The 14,170-nt window shown below is 38.6% G+C and overlaps 1 protein-coding gene across 1 annotated transcript in view; it reads right to left on the reverse strand.

The window, feature by feature from the left end:
* LOC140233800 (uncharacterized) overlaps positions 1–4,138 on the reverse strand; it is a 64,253-nt gene extending 60,115 nt beyond the window's left edge. Inside the window, exons 1-4 of the mRNA XM_072313893.1 lie at positions 4,088–4,138; positions 3,313–3,760; positions 1,551–1,708; positions 541–560 (exon numbers count right to left, since the gene is read on the reverse strand). Coding sequence (XP_072169994.1) covers positions 541–560; positions 1,551–1,708; positions 3,313–3,760; positions 4,088–4,138 — 677 coding nt within the window. The remainder of the gene's footprint in view (positions 1–540; positions 561–1,550; positions 1,709–3,312; positions 3,761–4,087) is intronic.
* Between the last annotated feature and the right edge of the window lie 10,032 nt (positions 4,139–14,170).

The raw sequence follows: 14,170 nt of genomic DNA on the forward strand, positions 1-14,170 counted from the left end.
TCCTACCACCTATACCTATACTACACCCTATTCCCAATTGATGAATGCGTATCACATTTTTTTATATACCACCAAATTGTTGTAATCCGCGAAGACATGTTATTGAAATTAGATCACACACACCTTAATTTGAATATTCATAAATAGGCATGAATATTCATGATAAAGAAACCAATGACGAACACGTAGCGGACCAATTAAAAACGTTTTTTAAACATTCATTAAGGACAAAGTTGACGTAGCAGACCTAATAAAAAAAAAACGTTTTGTAGACGTTTATAAAGGACGAAGATGTTACAGACATAATAAAAACGTTTTGCAACGTCCATTGACGTTTTTAAAATGTTTTCCAAAAAACAAACAAACAAACCTGTGCTTTGCGTGTTGTGCTTTGTATTCTATACGAAGACGTACGGAACCTCAAACCTGTGTTTGCTGGGTAGAGACAAAATATTCGCAGAATGCGAACGTTTTCAAGAATGAAAAAAAAAAGAATAAAACAAGCTGCTGCAGAAAAAAGAAGAAGTAGGGAGTTCAAACCTTGGATCCAGCGTCGGACCCTACAGAGGCAAAGCGAATAATAATAATGATAATAACAAATTCTTATATAGCGCATTTCAGACTTTAACAGAATTTCAATGCGCTTTACAAACAAACAAACACATTATACCATAATACAAAATATAACAACAAAAATTACAATTTACCAAACAATAATTATAATAAATTTACTCTACAATAACTATTTCTTAAACGTACATAAAAGGTCAGCGTTGCCAGTACTACTGAGATAACTACATAATGACTTCAAGTTTAACAATCATACGCTACTTTGTATAGATAAGTTTTGAGTTTTTGTTTGAAATTGTCTATTGGCATTTGACTTCTCAGTGGGTCTGGCAGAGAATTCCACAAGGTAGGTGCGGCAAAAGAAAAAAAATCCTCTCCCCATAAGACTTTGTTCGAATGGTAGGTACAACAAGTAAGTTCCGAGCAGAGGATCGGAGACATCTAGAAGGGTTGTATGGGGTTAGGAGTTCTGTAATATAGTGCGGGGCTGTTCCATGTAGTACTTTGAAAGTGATCTCGAGGAGGATCTTGTATTGAATGCGATACCTTGTGATAGGAAGCCAGTGCAGATCTTGAAGGATTGAGGTTATGTGTTCACGTTTTTTGGCAAGTGTAACAAGGCGGGCAGCGGAATTTTGAATTCTTTGAAGTTTGGAGACCTGTTTATCCGGGAGTCCGATGAGGAGACTGTTGCAACAGTCCAAGATTGATGAGACAAGGGCGTGGACCACTATTTCAGTAGTGGATTTACTGAGATAACAACGAATTTTCCCTATTTTGCTCAAAGCGAAGGACCCGCGACGGCAAATGTTGTTTATGTGACTGTTCATGTTGAGGTGACTGTCCAAAAGGACACCAAGGTCACGGACAGATGAAGAAAAATTAACTACAAGATTGGCAACAGTCAAAGGAGTGAGTTCCTTACATGGCTTCATGTTGGAGCGAATGTGAAGCAATTCCATTTTACTGTCATTTAGTACCAGAGAATTGTTGGACATCCAGCGACGGACTTCATGCAGATACTGGGCCAGTTCTTCGAGAGTACGTTCCATGTCAACGGGGTCTACGGTGATATACAACTGTGTGTCATCAGCATACATGGCGCAGCTGAAACCATGTGATTCAATGATGTCTTGAACTGGTGTTGTGTAACACACAAAGAGGAGTGGACCAATCACTGATCCCTGCGGTACTCCCCGTTCTAATGGTGCACAGGAAGATGCATGTTGTCCTAATACCACTTGCTGTCGTCTTTCCTTCAGGTAAGACTCAATCCATTTAGAATCTGCTGGAGTACCAGATATCCAAAAACGTTGCCTCATTCTATGGGATAAAACTGTACGGCCAACGGTATCAAATGCCGCAGTCAGATCAAGCAGGATGACCACAGCTTCCTTTCTTGCATCAAGGCCTAGGAGAAGATCGTTCATCACTCTCACAAGAGCCGTCTCAACACTGTGATCTTGTCGATAAGCAGATTGTGATTTAGCTAATAGAGAGTGTGAGTGAAGATGTGCAGTGAACTGGCTACAGGCTGCTCGCTCGATAACTTTGGCTAAAAAAGGAAGGTTAGAGATTGGTCAGTAATTCTTCAATATTACAGAATCAAGATTGGGCTTCTTTAAAATAGGTGTGATTAAAACAGTTTTGAGGTCGCATGGAAAGATCCCAGATGCTAATGACTGATTTGTTATATCAATGATAGCTGGAAGGAGAATGTCTACACATTTTCCTACGACAGATGCAGGGAGCGGATCAAGCTGACATGTCTTTATCTTGGATGTAGTAATAGTCTTGAGGACATCAGATTGAATGACAGCATGGAACTTCTTTAACATGAACTCCTGTGGAGCCTCTGCCGAGTCGTTCAATGATTCCATCTTCTCTAGATGATAATTTCTCCTAGCCATTTTGAGAGCAGACTGATACACACACAAAGCAGACCTCATTAACATTATTTCAACAGTCAGATGAGACTTCCTCCATTTCCTTTCAGCTGAACGGACTTTGCGCCTAAGAGTAACAAGGTGATGGTCAAACCAAGGCGCTTGGGGTCTTAACTGGACACTGGCAGACTTCACAGGCGCGTGATGATTAAGTGTCTTCACGAGTGAGGAGTTATAGAGGTTGAACTTTTGGTCTATGTTGAGGTAATCAAGATCCTCAGAAGCCGCAAACAAGCTCGCCAGGTCACTTCTGAAGATGCCATAGTCAATGTCACGGAGCTTCCGAAAACAAGATGTTTTTCTAACTGGTATTGGCCTTGACAATGCTACAGTAAAGACAACGGCACTGTGGTCTGAAGGCATTGCATCTCGAAGATATAGTTCCTTAATGCATTCGTTGGCTTCTCTTGTAATGACTAGATTCAAAGTATGCCCCCTTGCATGCGTAGGCTGAGAGACCAGCTGCTACCGATTAGCAGAAAAGAGCAGATCTGTGAGTGATTTGGTTTCACTGCTGTGAACGTTATCCATGTTGAAATTAAAGTCACCACAGATCACGAGCTGGTTGTCTCGCAAGCTGGCTGATTCCAGAAGATGTGAGAAATCAGATAAAAGTTGTGTTACATCTCTGCCCTTAGAACCAGGAGGTCTGTAGATGATTATATAAGTGAGAGTACATTGCTCCTAGTTGAGCGAAGGGTAAACTCCATGCACTCAAAACTGGTGTATGAATGGATCTCCATGTTTGTGCCAAAGTTCTGACGCAGGACTACACATATACCACCTCCTACTTTACCTTTCCTTGGAGATGTTAGAATATGGTATCCACGTAAGGTATTCTGGATTTGCGCTAGGGTAGGGCTGTCATGATCATCACCCCTGAGCCATGCCTCTGTGATGGCCAAAATATCCAGGCTCTCTGACATCACAAAGTCACAGATTGAATCAGGTTTGTTCATCATTGACTGGGCATTCCATACTGCAATTCTGGTCGGTTCATTCAATGCAGCATCATCTAAGGAGACGACATGAGCAGAAGATGGAGGCCTCTCATTAGGGTTTGTGAGACGAATGTCCCTGCGTTCACGAATCATAACTCTGGGCGTAGTGGTAGAAAACGAATGAGTTGTAACAGGAATTCTGTGTCTCTGTTTCCGTGCACCAGCTCTCTTACCCCGATGACATCTCCGTTTCTTGGCGATGCCCAGTGAAGTGAGAGTCTCCCAGAGGTTGACGTCGAGTCTCTGTTTGTGTAACGCCAATGAGTTAATTGCAGTAGCTCATGCCTGCCGTAAACACTTGGACTGTTACCCTGTCAACTCGAGTGTAGTTGGTTGTGTAGCTGCAATTATACACACTGCAGGAGTCATCGTTATGTCCTGGTCCCGGATTTGGGTTTATGTCTCCGGATAAAAGAAGCAGTTTGATTTGGAAGGTCAATGAGGAGTTAGTGTAGTAGGCAAGGCGAAAACCAAGAAACTTGGTTTGCATGGGCCTGTGGTGGGCATGGCACACTAAAGCTTGCTTGTTTGCACAGGAATTGATGAAAGCTCCATGCCATGTCCATTCACCCCCAGGATGAACACAATGAGAAGAAAGGACAAGAACTTGACTGCATCCATTGTTGGCTGGACAGGTTATTCAAGGTCACAAAAGGCGATGATGGTTGAATGCACTTGTACAGCATAGCAAGGGTCCATGGAGGCCATGCATGTACCTCTCTCAGTTCACTGAGCACAAACTTCAAAAACGTTGTCTCCTCAGAATTCCCTTGGCAGGTTATCACAGAGCTCAAAACTTGTCCTGTGCGATCCTGATACTAAGATGAAACAACTGATGGCAAACCGAGTACACTCAGATATCACAATCAACAATTGAAGACCTGAATATAAGAACGACCCGAGTTCAATTTTTGGCCAAATTCAGTTTGACACGGGAAATTGTAACTTATCCATGGACTCATTTTGTGTATAAATGATAAAGCCAAATTACCCCCGGAAGTGCCTGAAATGAATGAGTTAAATTTTATATGAAAGAAAGAATGAAGGACTTGGGTCATTCTTACATTCATGTTATAGCGCCCTCTCTCATCCTTCTCTCATCTCTATAGCAGAATATCATGTATATGATTCAAAGAACGACCCAAGTCCATCACACAAAATGGCCTCTCCACAATTTATGTAAATTTTACTTGTCATAATGATATATGTTCTAATCTGTATATACAATGTTGCCTTCCCATCACAGTTAAATAGAATATTATTGGACAAATAAAAAAGACATGAAGGTTTTTTTTAAGTTTACTCGAAATGGTCTTCCATGGACTTGGGTCGTTCTTATATTCAGATACTCAATTATAAGCAGAAATATGGAGAGCCTCAAAAGGGGTCTGCCTGTAAGGCGAGCCATGAACCATGAACATGAAGCAACTGATGAACAACTAAACGAACAACTAATGAAAGAACTGCAACACATGCTGATGGAGCCGCAGGCTTTCAGTGAACATCCTGACACGAATTGCACCAAAAATTGCATTAAAGATACAAATTTCAGGAAATCTTTGGAACCTGGTTTCAAACTTGCCATAACTTTGAGGTTTGGGGCCAATGGAAATAAGTACAAGACCCTACAATATGGATTTCGAGTTGCTCATAACTATATTTGCGAGTTTGTTTCCCGAGTGTGAATGTCAATAATGGAAGAATAATTATCTGATGAAGTTCTCAGGTGCCCATATATATACTCCAGAGGGATGGAAAGAACTTGGAAGCGGCTGTGGATTTCTACAAGCGTTGTAACTTTCCTTATTTCATGGGAATCATGGGAATCATGTCACGAAAGGACAGGGGCTTCATCCGGAAAGTCCTTAACGCAAGAGTGTCATCTCCCACAAGGAAGAATTCAAATTTGCTGCAGGGTCATCATGGGGCAGAGGGTCTGCTGCAGGCAGGTTTATCTTCCCGGTCTTAATGGCTGTCTTTTAAAGGGGATGGCTAGTAACTGATCAGTGGGAATCAGTGGGAATGCTGGGGAATGATTGTTCCAATCCTTGTGGGATTCATTTAAGAGTACATTATATATCTATTGTTGTGTGAAAATTACTTGCTTCAGAATGGTCTCATATTCAAGTAATGTGCAATTCAATGTTTCCAGGTTAGCATGTCTGTACAGTGTCGGTGCGATTGTTATAACCTGGAAACATCGAACTACACATAACTTGAATATGAGACCATTCGAAAGCAAATAATTTTCACACAGCAATAGATATACAACATGTACAATGTACACTTAAATGGATCCCACAGGGATTGGGACAATCATCCCCCATCATTCCCACTGATTCCCATTGATCAGTTACTAGCCACCCCCTTTAAGGTCTCTGTTTCAACAGCCCAGCATCAGAGCCGGAGCCCATCTGTCCAATGTCCACATACATGAAGGCATCAGCTGTAGTGAGCGTCTACAACTGCCAGCAGGATAATGGAGAAGAAACCTTTGAAGATATAAAACAAACTTCCGGTCTTGAGAAATTCGAAATCCATATTGTAAGGTCTTGTAGCTATTAGCAGTGGCCAGAAACACCAAAGTTACGGCAAGTTTCAGGCTCCAAAGATTTCCTGAATTTGGCATCGTGTTTTGTAATTCGCAGTGCAACGTGATAGGAATTTATTGAATACCTGTGGCGCCATTCGCAGGAAAATTGATCATTTTAATAAAGAAAAATTTTCGGCATCAGTTCTTTCATAAGTTGTTCATATTGAACCCGGTAGGGGTCAACGCTGGATCCAGGGTTTGACCTACACACTCCTTCCCATTCTTGCAACAGCTTGTTTTCTTCTCTTTTCTCGTTTTTGAAAACGTTCGCATTCTGCGAATCTCTAGGGCATCCAAATGCTGAAGAATACTAAAGATAGTAGTAAAAGATTTAACCTCTGACATGATAATTTGCTACGTGTTTGAACAGCAGGCAAGAGTGAACTGAGAAGCAGAGAGCTATATACTGAAGTAGCTCTGCAGTTTTATCAATTTGCGTATACACGGGCGGTACGCAAATTTACGCAACTACAAGCAACTCTACGCGGCCTTTACGCCCGACCTACGTAACTCTAGGCCCGCTATACGCAAAATACGCACCAAAGTGGTTACGCAACCATACGTAACACTACGTCGGGACTACGTGCGCCAGTCCTGCGCGTATCATCATAATTATTTTTCACGAGTACACAGCTGATTTCGGTGTAGTCGCTACGCAACTCTACGCAAACCCAGGTGTAAAACCCCTCTTATGCCCCAGTCACACAGTGCTTTACGATGGGTTACGTCCGCCGCCGATAGATACGGATGAGTGGACGCAGGGGGACGCAGCGTGGACGCAGGCATCCGCAGGGACGTATGTAGACGTAACTGTCCGTAACTCATCCGTAAAGAAACGCAAAATGACGGCGCCAAGCCTGCGAAATTTTGAAATGTTTACAATTTCGCAGAGGGACTCCACGGATGCAAACTTACGCAAGTAACCGTAACCAAACGTAACTATCTGTAATTGAACGTAACTACCCGTAGCTTGGACGCAGACCTTCCGCAAAAACATTTACCTCCCGTCCGTTTGCGTTCGTTTACGTCCACCGTAAGTATCCGAAATTAACCGCAAGTTACCGTATCACAACACTTTCGTACGCTTACGGATATTTGCGGACAGTTACGGATGCTGCGGACGATTACGTCCTTCGACGTTTTCCGTTTTTCTCTCGCATGAGAACACAGAAATGAGACTCGTGGGAAGCCACACAACTCATGTTGCCAAGCTGCAGGACATAATGTAAACAATGTACGTCGTTGAACATTTTCAAACGAGAACTAAAAAACACCCTCATAATCCAGTATACTTCTGACACATAAATATTCATACCACCTGGTCAACAAACACCCTAAACAATGAGTTCACGGCCATAACTGAAGTAACATTCACCTCATCACACTGATACACAAAATAACACTCAACGTACAAAAAAAGATTCATCCCAACACAATTCACACCGCACTGACCGCACGTCCTTCGCACAATTACTTCCCACTCAGTGAGTGGCAAGATTTTCTTTATCTGTCTCTTTATTGTGCCCTTCGCACAATTACCCCCCACTCAGTGAGTGGCAAGATTTTCTTTATGTATCTCTTTACCTGGGGCCATCTTCCTCGTTAAGCTTAGCTTATGATGATGGTCCCCTGCATTTCATTTTTATCATTTCCTATTGCTTCCTTTCATATATGATATTCGTTCTTGAAAAAAAGAAAATGTGTGTAAGATCCAAACGTTACGAATATTAGCTGTGTAAATGACTATGTAAGTATTTTGTTGATGTGTTGATTTGTATTGATTTGAAATGCAGAAATAAAAACTGAACTGAACTGAACTGACATTTACCTGAAGGAAAGCTACAACACAGTCGGAGCGATGGAGAGGCAGAACCGCGTGGTCAAAATTAATTATGAAATTTCTCCCACAAATGGTCATTTTAGGTGGCACTCATATACACATGATATCGGTTGACCCTTGGTGCTGAACTTTTTTTCTTGCACTCTTTGAATGTATATTTTTCGAAAAAGGCAATATTTTTGGTAGGGGATGGGGTGACAGCATTTTATTCACTTTTCTGGCCGGGGAAGGTGTGTGACAGCGAAAAACTATATAAAATAAGAACAAATTTAGTATTTCTTTATAGTCTTACCCACTTTACGCTCCATGGAATGTGTATTACATTTATATATATATATATATATATATATATGATATTGTATTTGGGTGTGGGAGGGGTGTTTGAAAGTCCTAATGTTGTTTTTTTTTTTCTGGAAATTTGATAAGCATTGCTCTATTATAAAAAAAAATCTCCTTAACATAACCCAAAAAGTCATGAATATCACTGCACAACGACAGCGTACCACAGTTTGTCTATTCCATGACTGCAAATAATATTTTCTTACTCTAATGTTTAACTTATCGATCTATACTGTATTTTATTTGTGGTATAATTATGTTATGTATTCTTTACAGTTATGATGTTAATTCATACTTGAGTTGCACAAATAAAATTCAAACTTCAAGTTCAAAATTTCATATATCTTTTATTACTGTAAAGCAAATTAAGGGAATACGATTTTTTTCACAACTTTTACGTAATTCAATTTCAGTTTTCCCCAGTGTATATTATAAGACAGTCCAACATGTAATAACCTTGCTGTAATGATACATTGACTTAGCAGGGATCGTCAGAGAAAACCATGTTGTCCATAATTATTTATAACAATCTGTAACTATCCGAAACTATCCGAAAATATCCGCAACTCTCCGCTAGTGTTCAGAACTATTATGTGCCAATTCGTAAGAATACCCGCAAGTGGACGCAAGTATTCGCATCTGGTCGCATCTCTCCGTATCGCCCGCTTTTTTCCGTATGTTTTGTACAAATTTTCTGGTGACGGCAAAGGATCCGCGGGAGGCCGCAGAAAAATGACTTTTTTTGGACGTAACGCCGGACGCAGAGCATTATGTGACTGGGGACTTAAAATGCACATGAATAGAATAAGCACATGTTTTCATGTCCTTGCATACACTACATCTCAGGATAAATAAAGACTAGCCGTGATAGTGGAATTTCTCATTTCATTTCATTTCATTTATTAAGTTTCCACACAAATCATATAGTGCTGTATTCACAACATCCATCCAGGACAATGTAAAGTAACGCATAGATTATAAGTTCACAATATACAAACAACATTTACATTACACAAAATCAATCCGAATCAATCTCAAGTAGATTACATTTATGACAGATAAATAAAATTGTGTGTGGTAGGATCCTACATAGAAGCAAATGCTTGTGAGAGTAGATTCCCCGAAAGAAAGTCACACACAGGCAGTTACACCTACAGACAAACTCTGCACGCACGCAAGTGCCCCTTGACAGCGTGCGTGCACACACACTCACACACATGGAGAAAGAGAATGAGAAAGAAGAGTATTATTTAGAGCATTCAAACCCTTGCCATTGTTCAGGACCATTGTCTGGGTCTAAAGCAAACACTCCAATACACACCAATTGACCCCTGTTAAAGTTTTTTACAGAGGTTGAAAAAAAAAGAGCAAAATCTGAAGCCTAACCTTTTACTAAAGTAAATGTTGAATTTAATGAAACTGTTTTATGCTTTCATTTTTTAATTACCTTTAACAAAATTGTACATTATTCAGCTATTGCTCATATCAATGCCGGTGTTATCGGATATATAGTGTTTTAAGTATTAACGATCAAAAGTGGGATTTTTTTTTTTTTTTGGTAATAGCTAGTATTATATGTTTGTATTGCAGCTGTATATTGTTTGCATTTGTATTTATTTCACGACATTTCACCTTCATAATAACAAGTTGATTTTGCGTCTTTGCTATTTCTTTGTATTATTTGGATGTGGAAACAAATAAATGACATGAAATGAAATGAAATGCAAATTCTGCAACATTCAATCATTTCACACTAATTAATAGACAGGAAATTGCCATTTCAGTAACTTTAATATTACGTGTCCCAACTTTTAATATGCTTACTACTCATGACATGCTTGACAAAGTTCAAACCAAGAGAAGAAATGTTTATTTTCTTTACGAGTGTTGCACAAATGTGACTGTACATCACAAAACCAACAAAAAGTTGCACGGCCTGTTTTTTTTTTTTTTTTTTTTGTCTTTTCTTTTCATGAGGACTCAAAACAGGTGAAAAAGGAACACCAGGTAAAACTTTTTTTTTTTCTTATATTCTCTGTAAGAGTAATTCTGCTTTGATATATTTCTAAAGTTTTGGTCATAAAAGGAATAGGAAATTGAATACCTGAATATAAAAACGACCCAAGTCCATTACAGAAAATTTAGAAAAAAATAGAAATCATGAAATGATTTCCTAATCTTTATATATATATATGTATATTATTTTTTTTTTTTTGAGAGTGAAATGTCATTTATACAAATTTAAATGTAAAACATTCATTTGACTGATTATCTATCTTTGCATGACTTTGTAAAGCGTCTCCAAAGACGATAGCCAAATTTGGACCTCTGCTGGGTCGTTTTTATATTCAGGTATTGAATTGTCTATGTTGCAGGTTTTTTGGTTTTGTTTTGTTTGTTTGTTTGTTTTTTCGCCGAACACTTTGTTTCGGTCTGACGAAGGCTTTTTCAGGTCGATTTACTGATTCGGAACACTAGTAACCCTTCATTTTTTCATCTCTAACAACTTTTGAAATGATAATGCTATGGTTTTGGAAGTTAGTATCAGTGATGAATAGAATATACTTGATAATATGTAATTTTTTTAATCAGTTTAGTAATCTCTTCACAGTGATTGCCATGGACTCTTATGTCCTGTTCTTTGTTACATTCATTGCAGAGAGCACAGCTGGGTGACATTACGCACGTGACTATACCCTAAGCTTCAAAGCCTTTTTTTTTTTCTTCGGTACACACTTCTCCGTATACTGTGTACCTTTTTTTCCATTATTTAGATGGGTATGGATAGTCCATTTCTATTGAATCATGTGTCATTTAAAGCTTAGAGTCTGCTCTATTCGTATCCGCCCTTAACCAGGAATCAATTAATGACGTCTTTTTGGTAGTTTTGTGATTGTGATTAGGCCACCTACATATAAGCAGAATGCCGTTATAGTATACATTTAGAATTTTCAGATGCACTTGACACCATTTAAAACTGTTTTTATTACACAAAATCCAATCCATATTTTTCCACACTTTTATTACGTCTACATATTGTAACTTTGTAGCTAAAACAGAATATGTTGCCAAGAAGCCACAGAATAATAACATTTATTTCAGTTTGTAAAATGTGCACCACTAATTCGACGGGGTCATGCAATGAGACCGACACCCATGAGTCATACAGCCCACGAGTTCGACACTAGGCAAATAAAGCCCAAGAGTTCGACAATAGGCAAAAACAGCCCACGAGTTCGACAGATATAACACGGGGCTTTATGTGTCGGTCTCGTGGGCCTTGTTTGCTGAGTGTCGAACTCATGGGCTGTATGACTCGTGGGCTGTATAACTCTTGAGCTGTATGACTCGCGGGTGTCGATCTCGTGAGGTGCACCTTAATTCACTGCATATTGTTTTATAGACAGGAAACTGTCATAACAGTACCACGTTATCGTGTGTAACAACGTTATGTTTACTATTTATGACATACCTGACAGAAATTCCAAAGCCAGATGAAAGTTATGATATTCGTATACAGAGTGTGTCACAAATGGCGATTCTGCAATTTAAATACCTGCAAACTATAATATACAGAAGATCTAACATGCACGTGATATCACCCTAACCTGCTTGTATTACACAGTATCAACACAAATCTTACATTTTTAAATATCTACATATGCCAATTCTGTTGCCAAAAAAAAAAAAAACATGTTGACAAGTAGCAAGCGCAAGTAACATTTAGCTTGTAAACTCTCCATCACTCATTCACTGCTCGCTGAATAACAGATAAAGAATTGTCATTGCAGTACCGCGTTAGCGTCTGTCACATTATAATTTCTATTCATGACATGCCTGACAAAAAGTTCATAACCATAAGTCATTACATTCTACGACAGTGTTTCCGAAACAGCGATTCTGCAACTTACATACGGGCAGAATAGATTGCATTCAAAAGTTGTAAGATGCATGCGATACCACAATTTCTTTTTAATTATTACTAAAAAAAAAGTAGCAAGCATAATTAACATATCCTATATATATCATATACTTTTCACTGCAGTACCGCGTTAGCGTTTTTCCCAAGCAATTACAATTCATGACATACCTGACAGAAAGTTCAAAGCCAGAGAAGTCATTTACATTCTACGACAGTGTTACAGAGACAGCGATTCTGCAACCTACATACGCGCAGTATACTATCAAAAGGAATCTAACGCGATTTTGACATAATTCTATATCTACTTTAATTGCAATTTTGTTGCTCAGATATTGTGTTGGCAAGTTGTAAACATAACATATCCTATAATATAAGGATCACTCATTTACTGCGTTGAGTGCATACTAATTTCAGACAGCGAATTGTCATTGCAGTACCACGCTAGCGTGTATCACAGCTGCATTACGTTTACTTTTCATGACTTGCTTGGCAAGAAGTTCAAACTAGAGCAAAATGTGTTTTATCTTCCTAGAGTGTTTCACGAATAGAGATTCTGCAACCTTCATGCCCGCAGAAAAATAAAGATTTCGCCATTCTAAAACGCACGTGATACCAATTAAACACGAAATTCAATCCACAGTTTTATATAATCTTATAACAGTTACTTATGATGAATACAGTCAGTGTAATCAGCATGATCACTAGGAAACAATTCAAGTGTTGGAGTTTATTTTCTTAGAGTCTACTATTTTTATAGTGATATGATTCATTTCAAGTCATTTTTATAGGGATATAATATAGCAAGCGTAAGTAACACATAGCTTGTAAAATCTGCATTGCTCATTTACTGCATGCTGAATAACAGATAACAACTTTTCACTGCAGTACCGCGTTAGCGTCCTTCACAACATTATAATTACAATTCATGACATAACTGACAGAAAGTTCAAAGCCAGAGAAGTCATTTACATTCTACGACAGTGTTACAGAGACAGCAATTCTGCAACCTACATACGCGCAGTATACTTTACATTCAAAAGTTTTAAGATGCATGCGACACCACCTATTCTTTTTTATCAAAAGGAATCTAACGCAATTTTTACATAATTCTATATCTACTTTAATTGCAATTTTGTTGCTCAGATATTGTGTTGGCAAGTAGCAAACATAATTAACATATCCTATAATATAAGGATCACTCATTTACTGCGTTGAGTGCATACTAATTTCAGACAGGGAATTGCCATTGCAGTACCACGCTAACGTGTATCACAGCTGCATTACGTTTACTTTTCATGACTTGCTTGGCAAGAAGTTCAAACTAGAGCAAAATGTGTTTTATTTTCCTAGAGTGTTTCACGAATAGAGATTCTGCAACCTTCATGCCCGCAGAAAAATAAAGATTTCGCCATTCTAAAACGCACGTGATACCAATTAAACACGAAATTCAATCCACAGTTTTGTATAATTTCATAACAGTTACTTATGATGAATACAGTCAGTGTAATTTTCGTTATTCGTTATTTTCGTTATTTCGTTTTAGTACATTTTCGTTAGAGTCTACTATTTTCACAGTGATATGGTAAACTTCAAGTCAATTGTATAGGGATATAACTTATAACAAGCGCAAGTAACACATAGCTTGTAAAATCTGCATTACTCATTTACTGCCCGCTGAATAACAGATAAGAACTTTCCACTGCAGTAATACCGCGTTAACGTCTTTCACAACATTATATTACAATTCATGACATAACTGACAGAAAGTTCAAAGTCAGAGAAGTTATTTACATCCTTCGACAGTGTTTCATAAACAGCGATTTTGCAACCTACATATGGGCAAATACTTTACATTCAAAAGTTTTAAGATGCATGCGACAACATCTATTTTTTTTTTTATTAAAAGGAATCTAACACGATTTTAACATAATTCGAAATCTACTTTAATTGCAATTTTGT

The sequence above is a fragment of the Diadema setosum genome, chromosome 10 (genome assembly GCF_964275005.1).
Source record: "Diadema setosum chromosome 10, eeDiaSeto1, whole genome shotgun sequence".
Taxonomy (NCBI): Eukaryota; Metazoa; Echinodermata; class Echinoidea; order Diadematoida; family Diadematidae; genus Diadema; species Diadema setosum.